At 35.7% G+C, this 21,001-nt stretch overlaps 1 protein-coding gene and 1 long non-coding RNA gene across 2 annotated transcripts; one reads left to right on the top strand and one right to left on the bottom strand.

Moving 5' to 3' along the window:
* Nucleotides 1–5,886: 5,886 nt before the first annotated feature.
* Nucleotides 5,887–10,500, top strand: LOC106435718 (MLO-like protein 12). Its single transcript, XM_013876629.3, has 15 exons — nt 5,887–6,674; nt 6,887–6,944; nt 7,082–7,326; nt 7,438–7,554; nt 7,627–7,687; nt 8,061–8,149; nt 8,252–8,326; nt 8,439–8,533; nt 8,687–8,736; nt 8,831–8,871; nt 8,983–9,156; nt 9,246–9,281; nt 9,374–9,441; nt 9,531–9,591; nt 9,976–10,500. Exons 1-15 carry the CDS (start codon nt 6,558–6,560, stop codon nt 10,414–10,416), a joined length of 1,728 nt encoding a protein of 575 aa, XP_013732083.2. The 5' UTR covers nt 5,887–6,557; the 3' UTR covers nt 10,417–10,500.
* Nucleotides 10,501–12,847: 2,347 nt separating this feature from the next.
* Nucleotides 12,848–16,896, bottom strand: LOC125584294. The gene is made up of 2 exons (XR_007321277.1): nt 13,480–16,896; nt 12,848–13,187 (listed from the first exon to the last, which is right to left on the bottom strand). It is a non-coding gene; the product is annotated as an uncharacterized LOC125584294 (long non-coding RNA).
* Nucleotides 16,897–21,001: the final 4,105 nt, after the last annotated feature.

Below are 21,001 nucleotides of genomic sequence, written 5' to 3'. Positions count from 1 at the left end.
AATTTGTGGAGCGGAAAACTATGATTGAGATTCAAAAAGAGAGGAAAGTAAAGAAGTTCCGCACTGACAATGTCTTCGAGTTTCCATATCACTCAAATTACCCTAGAGTGACTTTTACTCTCTCAAATATGAAGTTCAGTTGCAGTACTTAGGGATCGAATCCACAAAGAGCGAGGGAACACACTAGATCTAAAGTAGTTAATGATTAAGCTAGGACTAAATATTATGCAGTAAATAAATTAAAGCAGGGTGAACAAGCAGTTGTTCAGTTGATTGAGGTTGTAAACAATATGAAAAAATAGCTAGACTTATGGTCTAGGTAATCAGGATTATAATGATATAGAATGCTTAAGGTATGCAGATGACAATCCTAGAACTCGATGTCTAATGCATAACATGTCCAGCTTCTGCAGCGAATAAAATATGTTGACCAAGTCCAATATCTCAGTGGACACGTATCGAGCGTCGATTGATGCTACTGAGTTAGCGTCCATCGATGCTACCTTAGACAAGTGTTAGCGAGCTGATCGATATGTTCACTAGTCTTAACTAATTTAGTTGTCGCTTTTTTTCTAGCAATCCTAGCTCAAGAAAATCTATTCTAGTGCAGAACCTACCGTCGTAGTTACCACAGTCCTAAGATCAAAGTCCTAGTTAGCTACTCTAGAACACAAGCATTAATAGCAATTCTTTGAAGGTTGTTTAAGTATCACCTTAGCAATTATATAGTTTTGGCTAATTCTTCGTAACTCTAATAACCCTAAATCTAACAGAGAAAATTACTCAGACATGATCAAGTAAAGCATGACAATAAACTGAATAGATTGCATAAACAAAATAGGTAGAAAACAATGGAGTTCCAATACAAGCTCTGAAGAATCTTGGATCTTCTCTCCAAACTACTAAAAACCCTAAAACTTTATGATGTGAATAATAGAAAATAAGAAAGCGTGTGTTTCCCAATACAATGGCAGAACACATAAATATTAGGTTAAAGTCGGCCAGTGATAGTCTTGTAATTATGTGGAACTTGAGCTTCAAGTCAGCCTTGAACAAGTCGGCCTTTTCTCGCGCGTCGTGTCGATCGACGACAAAAAGTGTTTGTCGATCGACAGTTGACTCTAAATGTTGACTCTGGCTGGTTCAATGAAAAGCTACGAGTTTCTTCTATCTTTATCTCCAAAATGCTCCATAATCACCACATTACTCCAAAACATACATGAACCTGTCAAGACTCTAAAAAGACTCAAAACATAATAGATATATTCTAAAACACTTATATACCATTGCTGAAAACTGATAAAATCCATGGTATATCAAGTTTTGTAACCAACGGTTTGATTAATACTTTAAAGATGAAGGTATTGTGAGGCTTAAAACCTGAATGTATACTCCCTAATAGAACAGTGATGTTGGGAGGTTAAACATGTCGCTTCTTAACAAAGCCAGAAGAATGTTGAGTGAGAGTGATCTGGGCAGGGGTTATGGTAGAATTAGTCTCAACTGCGATATATGTGATCAATAGATCTCCATCATCAGTGATAGACTTTGAGATTCCAGAAAAAAAAAGTATGAACGTATATATGCAGTACTATTTTACTGACATGTTTGTGAGTGGTGATCTTTCAGGTGAACATGTTCAATCAGGGATGGTTTTTCAAGTTACCATGAACAGTCTACATGTCAAGAAGAGCAAGTTGAGGAAACAAAATCAGAGACAGAAAATCTGGGTGATTATCAGCTTGCTAAAGATCGTCCAAAAGGGAAAAGCATATTCTTTCTAAGCTGCAAGACTATCACATTTATCCTGAAGATGAAGATATTGATGGATATGTGTATGGTGAAAGATGGTGCCAAACCAGAACGTGGGAGTTTTGAAGAAACATTTGAAGATCTAGATTGAGAGAAACGAGTAGAAGCATCTAGTGAAGAGATGGTCTCGTTAAAGAAGAATGGAACTTGGTCATTGGTGGATAAAGACAAGAAGCAGAATCTATTGGTTGCAAATGAGTGTTTAGAAAGAAGGAAGGTATAGAAAAAGTTGAAGGTCCAAGGTTCTAAGCAAGGCTTGTGGCCAAAGGTTATTCGCATAATGAAAGAATTAACTATCAAAGGATATTTTCTCATGTAGTAAAGCATGCATGTATCATTCAAGCTTCTTCTTTCAGCAGTTGTGCACTTTGACATGGAGGTACAACAAATGGACGTGAAGACGACCTTTTGCATGGTTTTAGGGAGGAAACTGTCTATATGGATCATCCATAAGGATAAGTGGATAAAGACCATCAAAAAAGGTTTGTTTGTTAAAGAGGTCATTATATGGTTTGAAGCAGAGTTGTCGACAGTGGGACAAAATGTTCAATGAGTTTATGCCGAGAAATGGTTATGAGAGAAGTGAATTCTAAAGCTGCATATACTTTAACGAACAGAGAAATGGACAACTCATATGTCTTTTGATATATGTGTACGATATACTAATAACTTTAAGGAACAAGAAGTAGGTGCGTGAACTGAAGGTGTTGTCGGGATCAGAACTCGAGACAAAGGACATTGGAGAAGCAAAAAAGGTATTGGTACTGAACGAGATAGAGTAAAATGCACACTTACAATAGCTCAAGATGGTTATGCACTCAAGGTATTAGCAAATTTTGGTATGGATCAAGCTAAGTCACGAGGAACTCCTATGGAAATTCATTTTAAGCTAAGGGCAGCTATTCGTATTGAAGAAAGAGATCAGGGTGAAAAGATGAACATAATACCTTATCAAAGTTCAGTTGGGAGTTTAATGTACTCTTAGATAGGAATTCGTCCGGATTTAGCATTTTTAACGAGACTGGTAATCTGGTATGTTGATACATAAGTAAACTCATTAAGAAGCACTGGAGTACAGTAAAATGGATACTTGGATACATTAGAGGGACTTCAAAGATGAGCTTGAGCTACATAAAAGAAGGAGAGTTTGTAATTATGGGTTACTACGATACCGATTATGTTGGTGATGTATATGAAAGAAGGTCAATTACAAGTCTTGTGTTTACTGTTGGAGAAAATCCGATAAGTTGGAGATAAAGCTTACAAAAGGTTGTGCCATTGTTTTCAACTAAGTCGGAATACATAGCTTTGTTAGAGGCGGAAAGAGAGGCATTATGGTTAAGGGTTCAATGGAAAAACTTAGCTTAAGCAAGAGGCGGTGAAGATATTATGTGATTCTCAGAACGCAATAGTTTTGGCCAAAAAATAATGTTCATCATGAAAGGACAAAAGAAGTGCAGGTGAACTATCATTTCACTAAAGATTAGACTAGTGATGGATGAATAAAAATTTGAAGTTTGCAACTGAGTTTAATCAGGTAGACATCTTTACAAAAGTTTTACCAACGGAAGTGGTCGTTCACACAACGCTACCAATCTCCCGAAGCCTCTTCATCTTAAATCCTCTTTTTATAGTAACTTCAACTAGGAGTGATCACGGATCAAATATATGAGTTTTCGAGGTATTTATGATTCATTTTGTCCGAGTAATCAATTATCTGATCCAATTAGATCTGTAGTTAGAGCTGTCAAATGGTCTGTCCATAGCCCAAATGAGATTGTCCAGTTGGACCATTTAAGTTATGGGCAATATTGGGTGGTCCGTATTGGACGATGGTCTAAGCAGATACCCAAGACCAATAGAGACTATGTCCAAATGGGCATACCCGTGGACACTCAATAGTATTTGTCAATTATTGTTATTTCTCTAAAACTTTGAAATTACATTTTATCTCTAAAATTACAAAACTATTTTTCCCCCCAATACTAGATAACCGCCAAAACAGAAAAATCATGTTTTCCGCCAAAAACGTAAAATTGCGTTTTTTCCGTCAAAACCGAGAAATCATGTTTTCCGCCAAAACCGAAAAATCACGTTTTTCCTCCAAAACCGAGAAATCACTTTTTCCTGCCAAAACCGAGAAATCACGTTTTCCCGCCAAAACCGAGAAATCACGTTTTTCCGCCAAAACTAAGAAATCACTTTTTCCGCCAAAACCGAGAAATTACATTTTTTCGCCAAAACCGAGAAATTATGTTTTCCCACCAAAACCGAGAAATCACGTTTTCCCACCAAAACCGAGAAATCACATTTTCCCACTGAAACCGAGAAATCACTTTTTCCTGCCAAAACCGAGAAATCACGTTTTTCTGCCAAAACTAAGAAATAACTTTTTTCCCAAAACCGAGAAATTACATTTTTCCGTTACGTTTCCCCGGCAAAACCAAAAATCATATTTTTCCGCCGAAACCGAGCAATCACGTTTTTCCGCCAAAATCGTAAAATTGTGTTTTTCCGCCAAAAACGTAAAGTTACATTTCCCGCTAAAACCGTAAAATTATAGTTTTCTGCAGAAAACGTAAAATAATATATTCCCGCCATAACTGTAATTTTTATATCAAAATTGTAAAATTTTGATTTTTTCGTTAAAATGTTGTTTTCTCAATAAATTGTAAAACTATATATTTTTTTTCCAAATCATGAAAATATGTTTTTAGAAGGTCCATGGACACTCATTGTCCTATTGGTCTTTGCCCAATTAGACCATAGACCAATTGGTCTTTTGTCCAATTGGACCATTTACTATTTGGTTGCGTCCATAGTCCACCCAAACTCAATTGGACTCGTCTGTAGTTATCTAGATATTTGGTGTCCTAAATAATCAGATATCCGATTCGATTCATACAAATAAAATATAAAATAAAATTTAATAAAAATTTAAAATAATATAAATAATAATATTTTATCACAGAAAAAATTATCTATTTTTTAAATTATAATTAACTTATATAATTAATTTAATAAATTAAATTATTGTACAACTTTCATAAAATATAACGTTTACGTATTACATATATAATTCTTGAAATATGTGTATTTATAAGCATATAAAAAATCGGATCAGATATTCGTTTATAAATATTTGTTTTGTTTTGTTTCGTAAAGTTATGGATATGTGGATTTTCGGTTCTGATCGATCGATGCCGATAACGAACCCAATCATAACTTACAAATATTTTGCCAAGCCTTAACCTCGACAAGTACTTGTCCTTGAATTAGTCAAAAGTCTTCGTTCCCATGATTTAATTTAAATTAATATATAAACGTAACTTTCACTCGTTTGATTTGTTTTATTTTCTTATATTCTCTCTGCAAGATTTAAATAACAGCGCATGTGTATATGTTATCTTGTTTTATTAACAACTAGTATTATGGCTGCTGCCATGCAGGAGCACCTACAGTTATCAATATGAAATGTTAATTAAAAAATATATTTAAGGTATATGAATGGAGTAAATATATATGTTTTGGTAAATATAAATATAAGTATTAGCTATTTTTATTGCTTAATTATAATTATATATTTATAAAAAGTATAAAGTAATTTGCTAAGTACGATTAAATAGTTAGAGATGTTTTAAAATAAAGTCATACTCATTTTAAGAAACATGTATGTTAAAATTTATAGCAACTAAATAAATTATTATTATATGTTTTGTAATTAAACCATTAACCAAAGAAAGGAAACACTCATATACTAACAATTCTTCTTATTTATTTATTTTTTCATTGATTTGATTTTGTTTATCTTACGAAAACTTTAGTCAAATATCAATGTTGAAATGAAATTTAACAATGTTGATGGTTTCATAAATTGTATTGAAACGGTATTACAAATGCTTATTGTAAAGATCAATAAAATAAACCGAAAGGTAATAATGAATGGTTGCGGGACTAGAAAAAGCGACAACTTTTTAAAAAAGTTAGTACAATTTACCTAGTTGTCAAAAGACGCCATTAGGGTGTCTAGATGCTATTTTGTCTTCTTTTCAAGCTAGTTTTCGTTGGTGATTCTTTCAATGGTTAGATGGTTTGATTTTCACTGAAATTATGAGTAAGATTGATTTTTGACTGGGCATAAACCTCTGCAAAATTAACTGGAACAAAAGCTGAAAAATAAACATGAAACCGATCATTCATCCACATGTTTCACTCATCGCCCCATGTGACGTCAACCATAGAAAAAGAATTTCCACAAAACCTAAGATCATTAAAAGTTGTCGCTGATATATTCATTTAAAAAGTTGTCGCTGATATATTCATTTACAAAACAAAAAATTAACTCACACTTTGTCTTTCAATGGAGAATGAATGTTTTCAATTCCTTTGATTTCAGTTTCTCTGTCTTCCTGTTTCTAGACTCACGTTTTGCTTTACAATTGATGAAATGGTTCTTTAGTGGGTATTTCTCGAATATTCTGAAGATATATGATTATAAGTACAAAGAAAATAATACATAGCGGGAACAAGATACATAAATATACACGTTTTAGTAAAATATAAATATGAAGTGGTTCTTTAGTGGGTATTTCTCGTATGTTCTTGTTTTATTTTAACATGTGTATATATATAGAGATAACGGGAACAAAAGCCATATCACTTTCTTTCTTCTTTTCCCCTTATCTATATAACTTGAAACCCAAAAAGCTGATCAGAAAGTTCAAGAATTTTGAGAAGTGAAAGTAATGGCAATAAAAGATAGATCACTGGAAGAGACACCAACATGGGCTCTTGCTGCTGTTTGCTTCGTTATTCTTTTCATCTCTATCATGATCGAATATTTCTTGCACTTTATTGGTCACGTACGTATATTTTTCTTCTATGTTTTGATCTTTATATCATCCAAGTCTTCCTCTCTCTTCTTTTGCTCCTCTCCAACGATAAGAAAATATACGATAATTTCACTATATAATGCCTTCAAAGCTGCATCATGTCTCTTTTTTCTTTATTAGAAAATCGAAATCTAGTCGGTAATTCCCATATAGTCTTTAATTTTTCTTTTCAATATTTGTAGTGGTTTAAAAGGAAGAACAAGAAGGCTTTATATGAAGCTCTTGAAAAGGTTAAAGCAGGCAAGTTCACTATTCTATACAGATTATATATTATTATAACCTTGGATGTAGTTTTGTATCACAATACGATCAATTTTTTTCTATTTGAATTTTCTAACAAATTTCCCTCCTATTTTTTGGTATTGTGATGAAAATAGAATTGATGCTACTGGGATTCATATCGCTTCTACTTGTTGTACTGCAATCACCAGTCTCCCAAATTTGCATTCCAGAAAGAATTGCTGCGACTTGGCATCCTTGTAGTAGCCAACAAGAGCTCGCTAAATATAGTAAAGATTATATCGACGATGGTCGCAAAATTCTAGAAGACTACGACTCCAACGACTTTAATAGTCCTCGTCGAAGTTTAGCCACAAAGGGTTATGACAAATGCGCAGAAAATGCATGTTTATATTTTAGCTACTCATTAGTTTTAACCTTTTAAAGTGATCCTCCTGTTTGTTTAACAAATACTGTTATTATTTTTATTTTTGTTGTGAATTATTATTTTCAGGGGAAAGTAGCATTGGTGTCTGCATATGGTATCCACCAATTGCATATATTCATCTTCGTGCTCGCTGTATTTCATATTCTCTATTGCATTATAACCTATGCTTTGGGGAAAACCAAGGTACATGATATTTTCTATAAGTTTTTTCACAAGTCCATATGTATCTGTTTAATTTTGTGATGTAATATGCAGATGAAGAAATGGAAATCATGGGAGAAAGAGACCAAAACACTTGAGTACCAATATGCCAATGGTATGCACAAACATATTGGCCATTATCTCATGTCCATTAGAGTTTCTTTCGACAGTAATCATCAAAGAACAAAAACAAAAATGAGTATTTTCAGATAACATATCTTCGTCGGTGTTTGACTTTGGCAACGTTAACATCATGATCACGTATCACTTGTATTTGTTTATTCATCCACATCTCTCACACTCGTATATTTTTTATTGAGTTTTATAATCAGAGTTATGAGTAGAATATCCAATAAGAACGCGATTTATGTTTGACTTGTAAATGAACAATTTAACGCAAGAGACCGGGCCATCACTCTTAGTAATTATATATGTTCTGTCCTCTTTTTAATTTATTTTATTGCAATTTATTATTTTAATTGTTGTAGATCCAGAAAGGTTCAGATTTGCAAGAGATACATCGTTTGGACGTAGACATTTGAATATATGGAGCAAGTCTTCCTTTACCCTCTGGATTGTAAGTTTTTATTTATATCATTCTTCTAAAATTCTACTTATTTTTCCTGTAATTTGGTTTTAAATTACAACAAAGAATAATGGATAAATCTTGGGCATGCAGACATGTTTCTTCAGACAGTTCTTTGGATCAGTGACAAAAGTGGACTATCTTACATTAAGACATGGCTTTATAATGGTAAGTAATCATTGCTTAATGTTAAAAGTAATAATTATTTTACTAGTTTTGACCCAAAGAAGATTTACTATCATATTATTCATTCAGAAACTGTTTTATTGAATGGGTGCAGGCTCATTTGCCTGCAGGAAGTGAAGCTCGTTTCGATTTTCAAAAATACATTCAAAGATCTTTGGAAGAAGATTTCAAGGCTGTTGTGGGTATAAGGTTAGTCCCTTTCTTATTTTAAATCAAATTCATTGATATTTTCTTTCAATTATGTAATTTTCCTTTTACCAAATTTTTTTATTATCTAATTTTCCATAATATATTAAAATTTTCTGATTAAATAAGTGATTGTGTGTGTGAATGAAACTCCAGCCCAGTGATATGGTGCATTGCTGTCTTATTCATATTGACTAATACACATGGTTGGTTCTAATTCTTTATAATTTCATTTTAAGTACTAAGTAAATTATACATCAACTTGATACAAACTTCTATTTTCTTTTCAAATTTTAATAGGATGGGATTCCTATTTTTGGCTGCCTTTCCTCCCTTTGCTTGTAAGTGATTACAGACACATTACTTCAAACTTTTCAACTGGTTTTGTTATGAAGTTGTGATTGTGAATACATAATATTAATTATATGGTTGGTCTGTTTTATGAAATGAAGGTGATATTAATAGTAGGAGCAAAACTTCAAGTGATAATATCGAAATTAGGATTGAGGATTCAAGATAAAGGAGATGTAGTTAAAGGAGCTCCTGTGGTTGAACCGGGTGATGATCTCTTTTGGTTTGGTCGTCCTCGTTTCATTCTCTTCCTCATTCACTTGGTTCTTTTCACGGTATAACTAATTTAATTAGTAATATGTGTTTTAATGAATTTTTGAGTTATGGTTTTTCTAAATAATATTGTTTTGTATATTTCTTACAGAATGCATTTCAACTAGCTTTCTTCGTTTGGAGCACCGTGAGTAACAATCCAACTCTTCTGAAAGTATCATTTAAAAAGGTTGTTTTCATGAAATTAATTGATTATTGCTTTGGTATTAATTTTTGCAGTACGAGTTCACACTCAAGAACTGCTTCCACCACAAAACCGAAGATATTGCAATCAGGATCACCATGGGGTTTGTAAACTCCGCAACTATTACATAAAAATATATATTAATTATTTTTTGTATCTTTGAACTAAACTTCTTGATGTTGTATACGACAGGGTATTGATACAAGTTGTATGCAGCTACATCACTCTACCTCTCTATGCTCTTGTGACTCAGGTATATAATCCAAATTGCTAAACATCGTGTTTGTTAAGATCAAAACTAATTGTTTAGTAATGAGCTGACTAATCGGTTAGTTTCCTTGTGCCCCGGACTCAAACCACCTATGCGACGGAGGATACTTTTTTGGATTGAAATATCTAAAAGCTTACTAAGGGACTGGAGGAGATTATCCCACTGTTAACAAGATAAAAAAGAATCGAAGCATCCATAACATGCATAATATGTATTATGATATCATGTCAACAATAGAATGTTTAGATATTTTTTAGTCGACATCAAATGGCAGTGCATTAGATTGATGCATGTCTCGTATATAGTTTCATTATTAGATCTCGAGTTGTCTATGTATAATTCTCTAACACTAAATTGTAACTACAGATGGGAAGTTCAATGAGGCCGACCATATTCAACGACAGAGTAGCCAATGCATTAAAAAAATGGCACAATACGGCCAAGAAACAGGCCAAACATGGAAACTCAGGGTCCAACACACCCCGGTCGAGCCGCCCCACCACGCCAAAACATAACCGCAGCCTTGATCACCTCCTCCACAATCGTAACCGCAGCCTTGATCATCAAACCAGCTTCACTGCATCTCCTTCTCCTCCTAGGTTATCTGATTCTGGCAGACACGGCCATGGTCCTCAGCATTTCTTTGATCCTGAATCTCAAAATGTCTCTCCCTACAGTGACATCACAGATTTTGATAACGGCAATATTCAGCAACCTCATGCTGACGTAGCTAGTCCTGTTACAGAAGAGAAAGAGATTACTGAGCATGTCAAGATTGATTTACCAGAGTTTACTTTTAAGAAGTGATATGAGTTCTATACTGGACTTCTTGTTCATTCTTTGTAAATCATATAAACTTTGAAATAAACAGTTCTCGTTCTTTTCTTCTTATATATATTTGCTGCCAGAATAAAAACCAAACCGTTTATAATCAACTTAAAAAATTTAATGCATTGAGACTTTGCATTTGTTATCTTCTTAAATTAGGCAGAGCATGAGGATCTTGATGTCTCGAATATTATGCTTATAACAGTAGCATATAGTCATATCATTACAACTCTGACAACAATTGTTTGATAGACATGGTGGTCACATGGAGCCGAATCTATATACTAAAATCTTGGAGACTTTCTATGGTATTTCACCCTTCTACCGAGGAAACTTTTGTTTGGGAGCTTGACAACATAACAAAAGACGTCCAGCAGAATCTGAGGCTCTGAGCGTCAACACTAGGTCTCTCTTTGCGGATTCAAGTAACTTTCTCAACATCACTCTGACACGTTTGTCTCACATCAAACTCTTGAAATCCTTTACTGTTATGTTGGTTCCTGAAGATGGTGGTTGGACTGAAAGAGATATGAATTTAAGGGAATTAACTCTGGAGATCGCGACCATCCATTGATACAGCGTATCTGCAACCATTGTGCAAAGTTTCTGGCGGATGACATGTGTCTCTTTTTAAAAGAGTCTTCTAAGAGCCTCAAGACCAAACTTACAGTGTCAACATCTCTGTCCATTTGATCGTAACAGATGTTTCATCCCTTGATGATGTTACCAGTGGCGAACCTTTCCTAGAGTAGGTATCAACTAAGTTATTGTAGATGCCTTTCATCCCTTGATTCGTATCTGTTTTCTGGTGTACGGTGCAGGACTCAACCGGCTCTGACGGGTAGCTACTTTTTCCATCAGATATGGTGAGGTGATTTCAGGTTGGTGTAGGTGGTGATGAGTTCTCGGCTCCCTGGTATGTGTTTAATGGTCGTCTTTGTTGAAGGACCTTTAATCTTTGGAGTGTGGTTTTTTCTGGTTAGTGCTTAACTTAAGTAGCTTAAGTGTTCTTTGAAGTGATAGAGTTGGTTGGTCGTGAGGCAGTGTTGGTTTCTTTGTATCTTCTGTTTGGGTCTCCCAGCTGCGATCTAAGGCTCTGTCCTCTGCTCTCGATAGTCATGTTTCTTCTCGAATTATCTTCGGTAAGGTCTCGGTGCTCAACCTTTGGGTTTATTATTGACTTATCCATTGTGAAGCTTCAGTTTGGTGATGTCGTGCCATTCCTTGGTTTAAAACCGACAGGTTCTTCCGGATTTTTTGGTAAGAGACTATGGAGATTCAGCTCAATTGCGTTGGGTGATTGAGTAGTTTGATTGTCACCCGTTTTTACGTCTGCTGCTTGGGTGGAAATCCGTTTTCTTGTGGCTTCCCTTAGTGGAAACTTGTTTGTCAGTGGCGGTTGCTTGTGGTTCGTATCAGAAGTTTTTTTGAAGCCTTGCTATCACCTCAATAATCTTGACCCTCATCGCTTTCTTGTTTGTCCCGGCTGCTCTTATAGACTTGCTTCCTTCCTTTGATAATTGTTTATTAGCTCAAAATTTCTTAGGGACCTTGTTCCTTCCTAGTTTTTGTAATGTTAGGTACTTTTCAGTTGTCTTCTTAGTTTCCGGGTGATATGCATGATTGCTCCTTTTCCGGCTTGGTGTAATCCTCCGTAGACAACAGAAAAAACTACAATTATAAATTGGAAGCAGCATTCAGTACAATGTGACAAGTAGGATGTTTTAAGAAACTCCACCTGGAATAACATGGGGAGAAGCAACGATGCATTTCCAGTTATCCACACATCCAGAAAAGGCTACTGCAAGAATTCTATCTTCTCTAGAACAAGCCATGGTAAAAGAGATGTCAAGTATGCACTAGTCTTTGAGATTATATTCTTTAAATTATTATAGATTTTAGATAAATCATATTCCTAAAATAAATCATATTCCTAAAATCTGCTAATCTCTATTTGGAAAAAAAAATCCTTTAGAAATATAAATTATCAAGCATTGATCAAAGATTATACGTTGTTTATTAGTTTAGTCAAATCACTCTTCTAGACATTTTTTTTTTTTTTGAAACACAGACTCTTCTAGACATTAGAGTATCATTATCCCACGTACTCATTGAGAGGTTCTTAATCTTTTTTTAATATTTTTTTAGTTGGAAAAGTAGGTTTAAGAGTTACTTAAGAGACTGGTATATTTGTGTTGTCCATTGCAAGTCTCTTATTTAAGGGTTCTTTAAAAAAATATTAAACATTATTTTATTAAACTTCAAATTTATTTATTAAATTCTTAAACATAACATTTTAAACATAGATTTAAAACATAAAAATAAAGATTAGTAAAATAAACGAAAATTTTGTGAGAACATTATCCATTGTTGTAAGTTTTAACATTGAATTTTGAATTTACAGCTATACTAAAATCCAAAAAAGATTGCTCATCATTTCACTACCAATGCGTCAAGAACATAACACATTGCAATATTATTAAACATTTTGTTGCTATAAATCAAGTGGTAGAAAGAACAACATAATGATATAGTGACCAGTTTTGGAAAGAAAGAGAGTAGGAGCCAGTGTTGGGATCTTTAACAGCCTTGAAGTTGTCCATGCTCTTCCCAAATCGACCCAAAATTGAGTTTCCCATCTCCTTCAGCTTAGCTACAGACACAAATACATCTACTCAGGGATAATGTATACATGCGTTAGCTGCCTACTTTCATGATTTCCACGCAGAAGTGTGATATTGGCTGGATGTCTAAAGATTACAACAAAGAGAAAAAATAACAATTTAATGCCTCCAAATGGAAAATAAATACTTCAAAATGTAACAATGGATGTCTCGCGTAAACTAATCATTTGGTATCTATCTATAATCCAACAACAGAAGAACATGAGATGCTTGAGAAGCAATTACTTCCTCATTTGAACCAATTCTAATTGCAGTTTTATTGGGCCAGTCTCTTCCAAACAAAGACTAATAATTGTCAAGATGAATGGCTCAATAAACAAGATACAGATTAATCTAAGGAAGAAGAAGATGGGCGTACGTATTCGCAGAGAAGCTGAAGCTCTTCCTCAGAGAGGCACACTCCTCTGTTTAAACGGCATATAGACCGAAGCTCTGTGCATTCGGGAAACTCCGGAACAAGCTCTAAAGCAAGCGCATACTTTGACAACGCCTCTTGGTAAAGCCCATTAACGAACAAACTGCTCAGTCCGTTGTCCATGTTAGCAAAAGATCATCAAGACATGCGTAAAGTTCTTCATTTGTTAAAGAACGACTGGGTACGGAGTTGAGTGCTTATTCAAAGATAAAACTTTTGGTGTGTAGGCTGTAGATGCTTTATACGATTGCAAAAGTCAAGTGATTGGCCCTGGATCTTTCAGATTTAAGGCTGAAATAGGTGAGCTTCTTCAACTGCTCAAAGGTTTGGATTGCTCCGTTGGCTTAGCAAGAAGAATATACAAAGGCAAACCTTAAAGAAAGTATTAACCGGTATATGCAAACTGATTTCAACGGACAGGTTGTTTGTCCAAAACTATCTGAAGAGAACTAGGCGTGAAGAGTGGGCAAAACAGGTAACTAAATGTGCAGCTTTTTTTTTTATCTAATGCCTTTTTAGCTGAATATGAGCAATACCATTAGTTTAAGAGAAAATTTTCTGAAAATTGATGGTGTGTTTGCTCAGTTTCGCGAGGCTGCAAAGAGAGGAGATGATTCTGCAATACCATTAGTTTGATTTAAACTGGTTTAGTAAGACCATACGTAAGGTTTATATGCAAACCCTCATTCTTGTAGACAAACTCAAAACAAGATAGATTCTGCTCATAAGAGCTTATTGACACAGAAAATGAAATAGCTTTAAGAAGCTTTATTGTGCAATGAAACTAAAGAAAGGAAGAATCTTTATGCTTGTCACCAAGATAAGTAAGATTGTAAATGATTCATAAATATGAAAGGAGAGGCTGCATTCAACGCATCCTTCGTTACATTGCAAAGTGACCTTACACAGATATTTATATCAACTCAATATGCTAGAAAACCTAGATACAATGAGCTTAGATAATGGGCTTCCGGTCTTTATTTGGGCCTTGCTAATACTCCCCCGCAAACTTAGCGTGGATGGAGCAGCTACGCTGAGTTTGAAAGCACAGATGGATATGGCTTGAAATGAGCATAAGTAGATGAAGTAGGATGCTTGAGATGTTAGCAAATGGTTCTACTCACCATTGTAGACAAACATTAGTGTGAGATCTATTCAGACCTATACTTGGAGAGTATCACATGGCTTCACTCAGAGGTTTCTCTTGAACTTGGAGAGCTTAGTTGATCTCACTCAGAGGTATAATTGTGGCCTATTTGTCTCACTATGAATCTAGGTTTACTTTACCCATTTCATCCTTCTAATGTGTCTAATGAAGAACACTCTTTCCACACCTACCAAATACAACTATACTCACTCTCTGCTTCCCATCAATATCACCAAAACTCTGCCTCTAAACAAACTGACCTTCTTGTGAGCATTTCAGCGAGCACTTTGTGTGCATTAGCATTAAAGCCAGAGCTTCCACACGCAACAAACCCAAACCTGCCTATTTCATTATAGCTTCGGTTCCAAACCTATCTTAACCCAAGAATCTAAGCTAACCAGCAACTCAATCCAACACAGAGACATTTATTTTTCATCTTTTGTTCTGTCTCAGTAGAAAGAAATAGACAATACCGTCCATAAAGTGATGAGGAAGTCTTTCTTTCTTCTCTGTCTGTTCTGAGCCCTACTTCACAGCTTCAGCTTCATCGCTACCCAGAAAACACACAGCTTCATCTAACTGAAGCTTAAAGAAAACGTCTTGTTGTTCTGGTGTTGAAAAGGCTGGATGATTTCGTCCTCTTGCTTCATGGAGTGAATTGTACCAGCGTGACTGAAGGAGAGCAGCGTGAGTGAAGCAAGTTTGGAGCTTTAGTGACAGAAAGGGTTGTATATTGGAAGCTGGTGAAAATAAAACCCATAGATCCAAGGATTTACTCCCTGGTGCTCTGATACCATGTAGACAAACTCAAAACAAGATAGATTCTGCTCATAAGAGCTTATTGACACAGAAAATGAAATAGCTTTAAGAAGCTTTATTGTGCAATGAAACTAAAGAAAGGAAGAATCTTTATGCTTGTCACCAAGATAAGTAAGATTGTAAATGATTCATAAATATGAAGGGAGAGGCTGCATTCAACGCAGCCTTCGTTACATTGCAAAGTGACCTTACACAGATATTTATATCAACTCAATATGCTAGAAAACCTAGATACAATGAGCTTAGATAATGGGCTTCCGGTCTTTATTTGGGCCTTGCTAATAATTCTCTTCCACTAAAGATTTAGAGAAGGAAGAAAATGATTCGAAATCTGAGTATTAAAGCTTTAGGAATTGGTGTTTTGATTTGGTAATTTCAGTTGTTGTTTTGCTATTAAGTTGGTGTTCGTGCTATTTAAGCTTAAAATATATATAATGGTGTTTTGAACTTTTAGATTAAATTCTAGTGGATTTGGTGTTTTTGGCTTTTAAAATAAGTTTCTATAAAGCCAATTAGATCGTAACATGAGCGCATAGAGCTTTTAACATTAGTGTATATAGGCTTTGATTAATTTTTGTCAGAGCATACACATGGCGCTCGCTTCTGGTCGCCATGGCGCTAGGCAACACTCGATCACTTCATCGCTAGGCGTCGCCACTCGCCATTTTAAACCAAGTGTCAAAGTACTGTATGCGGTGCACCAAGTTCTACTTGTGGATTTGTCATTGTTTTATGCTCCTAGCTAGAAACAGAACCTGATTAAAATCATTGTTGCAGGTGAGGAGGTTGAACCGGCTTTAGGAAGCGAAGTAGACCGGTAAGAGAAAGCGAAGTAGACCGGTAAGAGAAAGAGATCCAATCTCTATGATCTGAAACTTTCTTCCAAAGGTCTGAGTTATCGATACATTCTCTTGGCCTCAAGAAATGGAAACCATAAGTCTGGCACTCTTGGAGAAATAGAAAAGAGAGTTGTGTCAGATTTCTGATTGGGAAATATGTGCTGATGAATTCTTTTCTGTCTTGTTTTTGATGTTAGAAACTCTCATGTGTGACTTTTAAAAAGGTTTCTGACATACGCAAAACTAATGTTTTTGTACTTCATTAACTCAGAAGTTGAAGTGAAAAATGAAATGAGATTAGATATGCTCTGAGCTAAAACGTTGTGTTTTCTAAGGAGAAAGGTTGTGTGAATGATTGAGCTTTGTTTTAGTAAAACCAAACGAAAGTGTCTCTATGTCTACTTAACAACCGTTTACCTGTTCTTTAAAGTAGATACAAGTTGTTTAAAGAAAATCAAGTTGATTTATATTTTGTAAGCGCAACAAAAGGACAACAAAAGGACATGCTCATGACGTTCCTTATGGTCCTTCACATGCTTCAGAGGTATGCTTAGGAAACCCAATGATTATAACTTCATCCTCTTCTTCTCAGTCACTACATGAGAAGCCCGTTGATCCGCATAACTCAGTTACCACTTTCACCACATTAATAGATTCAAAATCTATTCCCATTGATACACCGATTATGGAGTCTACTCCATCCAACATTATCAACAATGAGGTCTTAGAATCTATCGTTGTTGATCCCGTGACCACGACACCTAACCATCGTGCATTTGAGAGTCCTTCTCGTTTTACAGTGCTAGGTGATGGGGATGAAGTTGAGATTGAGCCTCCAAGCTCGCTTAGCTTGACAAGAGGTGGGAGAGAATCAAAACCTCCTATCAAGTACCAGAACATTGAATGGCAGACAGTACGAGGGAGAAGAAAACGTGGCCGTCGTGGCCGTGGCTCCTATCATTAGCTATTGTCTTTACTACCATTGATGGCTTCTCTAATCTCTACTTTTGTTTCATTGGTTTGGGATTCAATACATCATGAAGCCTGTTTCGTGCAAACTCTTTCCAACTATAAGACTCTGGTCTTATCACGTAATAGTTTATGTTTTAAATTGAAAGTCCTTTTTCAAAAAAAAAAAGTTGAAACTTGTCTAAGAATATATATAGAGAGCTGTTATAGTGATTTACAAGATCCTCTAAATGAAAATTATAGTTTCTGCAAGTGCCATATCTAACGTGGGAACGGCTAAGTTGATATTCATAAGAGAAGATGACTTATCTTTGAAGTTGTCGTTGAAGAGTTCCTCTGCTCTTTTGTATTTAATGGCCATTGTGTTTCTACGAAACAGACAAACCAGTTGGCAGTGTAGACAATGACAGGCCCGAATCGTCTCATTTCTAAGTTCATTTGCTGTGTGTCAAATTTCACAACTTTTACATTTTTAACAAATAACTTAATTAGGACCATTTATACACATCAAACTGAAATTTACCCAACTAAAAATAACTCCATAATTTAGAAAAATGTCCATTATTTCAAAACAAGAAACAACAAAAAAACATCATTGGCACTATGCTACAACTACAAAAATGAATAATAACAACAAAACACAATTGAATAAACACTTACTTACAAAACCTTATACCCATAACAATAAACAACTTGGGAAATCAAAGATCAAACAAAAATACAACATCATTTTACTATATTTATATAAAGCACAAATTAAGTCAACGACCCCGCGCTTGCGCGGAGACTACCCACCTAGTTACTTAAATGACATTGATTTTGACATAATTTAGTATCCACTACAAGAAAACATAATCTTAACGAGGGCGGTTTTCCTCGTTATTTCGTCGTAAAAGAGGCTTTACGACGAATTAGCGAGGAAACGCGTTTGCTCGTTACACGTCTGTCGTAACACATATTTCCTCGCTAATTCGTCGTAACTTAGCGAGGAATATATTTCGTCGTAAAGACGAAGTAGGGCGATTCGTCGTAAAGACCACGTCAATATTCCACGTAAGGACGTCGCTATAATTCCTCGTAAATACCTCGAAAATAGTTCCTCGTAATCTACACGTAAATACCTTGAAAGAGTTTCCTCGCAAAATACACGTAACAACCACGAAATGATTTCCTCGTAAAATGGTCGTAAACTTTTCCTCGTTATTTCCTCGTAAATGGTTCCTCGTAAAATACTCGTTAAATGTTTCTCGTCATTTCCTCGTAAGGTTTCCACGTAAAGAGGTCGTACATTGGCTATGAATTTACTTCGTTTTTATTATTTTACAGAATTTAAAAATATAATTAAAAAATAATTAAAATTATTTAATTTAATAATAAATTAAAATTCAAAATAAAAATAAATCAATATGAAAATATTTTATATATAAATAAGTTTTGAATTTATATAATACAACAACCAAAAAAAAAACTAAGGGTCGTTCATCGCCCGGTAGAATTCATCACTCCTCCTCGTAACATCTGCCTCGTTATGTACGTCGGATGACTCGCCTTGAATTGGATGTTGTTGTCGCATGTTCCTCAACATGGACTCCCATTCCGGATTTGTGGCCGCAATAACGTCCAAGAAGCCCTCGACTCCACCCATACGAGATTTTGTCGCGGTCAACTCGTTACGCAGCTGAGCGGACTCTCTACGCAGCTCCGTGACTTCATCATCCCGTCGCTGACCATAAGATGATGTCGCTCTCAGAACATCGTTGACAGAACCAATACCCAACGTCCGTCCCTTTTTTTTAGGGACAACCTTAAAAACAAAAAATAAATATTGTAAGTAAAAATTTAAAGTTAAATTAAATGAATAATTAAAAATTAATTTTTTTGAAAATTTACCTCCTCGTAAATCTTATCCACTTCAAGTGTGGATAAGGTGACGGGTAATCCGTCGGTAGACTGCTGGGTCAGCTGAGTCTGGCGGTCTTCAACCCGAGCAACTACGTCGTTGTAGATTTGCTCGGACTTGCCATCTACAAATACGCCCGCCTTGTTCTTGTGGGTCCTCTCGTAAAGTTCCATAAGAGACGGGAGATGTCCCGTCTCTTTGGCCTAAAAAACAGTTAAGAAAGTTAGAATAAATTAATATGTATTAAAAAAATTATTTAATAAAATATTTAATTACCATTTCCAAACGGACACCGGCGTGGGGTTTTTGGCCCGTAGTGTGAAGCATCGGCCTGTTCCCGTGCTCATCGACCGTGTTACAGGAGTTAGAGCAAGCCTGGGCGATTTTAATGGAATCAGGAAGGTGCCAATAACGGATGAGGCCATCCCACACATCCGTGGTGAGCTCAGCGGGTTTGCCACGCTCATACCCCTTCACGATCTAGTCACCCTTCCAGTTGGAGACCGTGTCCAACAAGCGAACTTTCGCTTTCGCGTTAAACTTCTTCCTCACCCTCTCAGTGATCCCCAAGGCCCAATTATATTTTTGTTGTTGGAAAAAATAAATTAACAATTAGTTTTTTAGAAAGTATATATATAAATCATGAAAAAATTAAAATATATACAATTAATTAATAGAAACTTACAGCGTAAATTTTGAACCACGTCTTTCTGACGTAGTGAGGCGTCTTACTCCAGTTTGGATGTGCCATGGAGAAGTAACCCTTGATCGTGTCGGTTACGTCCGATGCAAGACATCCGTCAACCCCCCACCTGGAAAATACAAATTTAAAATATAAATTATTTTTTAATGTTATAAAAGAAATTTAAACGAATTAAAAAAAAATTAATGCAACATACCACAACGTTCCGTCCGGTCGGTTTGGGTCGATGACTGGTAAACCTTCTCTGCCTGGCAGACTGAGAATGTCCTCTACAGTGTACTGCGAGTAAGGAGCACTCGGAGGCACCATCAGATCATGATGAATATCGGCGGCCATCAGAGGTGCCATCGGAGGAGGCACAGGAGGAGGCATCGGAGGAGGCACATGAGGAGCCGATGGTGCACTAGAAGAAGTAGACCCAGAGAGTCTCTGAGTGTACTGAGTCTCGGGGACAGTCTCCTGGCCCGAAGAACTGGGAGCGGAAGAAGAGGTCGGGTCTAAACGACTACCCGGCTCACCGAAGATCTCTCTGTAATGGGCAGTAAGTCTTCCTTTTCGAACCTGGGAAAAAAATGAAATTTTTAAAATTAACATCAACAATATATTTCACAACATTATCCACCTAATCAACACTAAATAACATAAAATCCGCAAACCTATCTAAATTCCCTATACTAACCACCTAATCTATCATAAACTAACCAAATTAGATAGGAATCAGAGAGGCTTACCATTGCTACGAAATGGAGAGGAAGTAGAGAGGAAGTAGAGAGGAAAGAAAGAGTGAGCGCTCAGGTGTATATATAAGATTACATATCGTCGCAAAATCGTCGTAAGTTTACGACGAAATAGCGAGCAGTTACAAAGGCCCGTGTTCTTTTTTACGAGGAAATTGCGAGGAATCACAAAGGCCCGTGTTTTGTTTACGAGGTATTAACGACGATTTTGCCTACGTGGAATTAACGAAACTTGCTTTCCTATAAATATACTCACAACTCTCATTCTCAAACCACACATAAACTCCCAAATCACACACCTATCTGAAATCATATTCCTCAGCAAAATTATATTCAAATTATAAATATTTG

Source organism: Brassica napus, chromosome C3, assembly GCF_020379485.1.
Source record: "Brassica napus cultivar Da-Ae chromosome C3, Da-Ae, whole genome shotgun sequence".
Lineage (NCBI taxonomy): Eukaryota > Viridiplantae > Streptophyta > Magnoliopsida > Brassicales > Brassicaceae > Brassica > Brassica napus.
The sequence above is the reverse complement of the archived record's forward strand: the minus strand, read 5'-3'. Positions and strand labels throughout refer to the sequence as shown.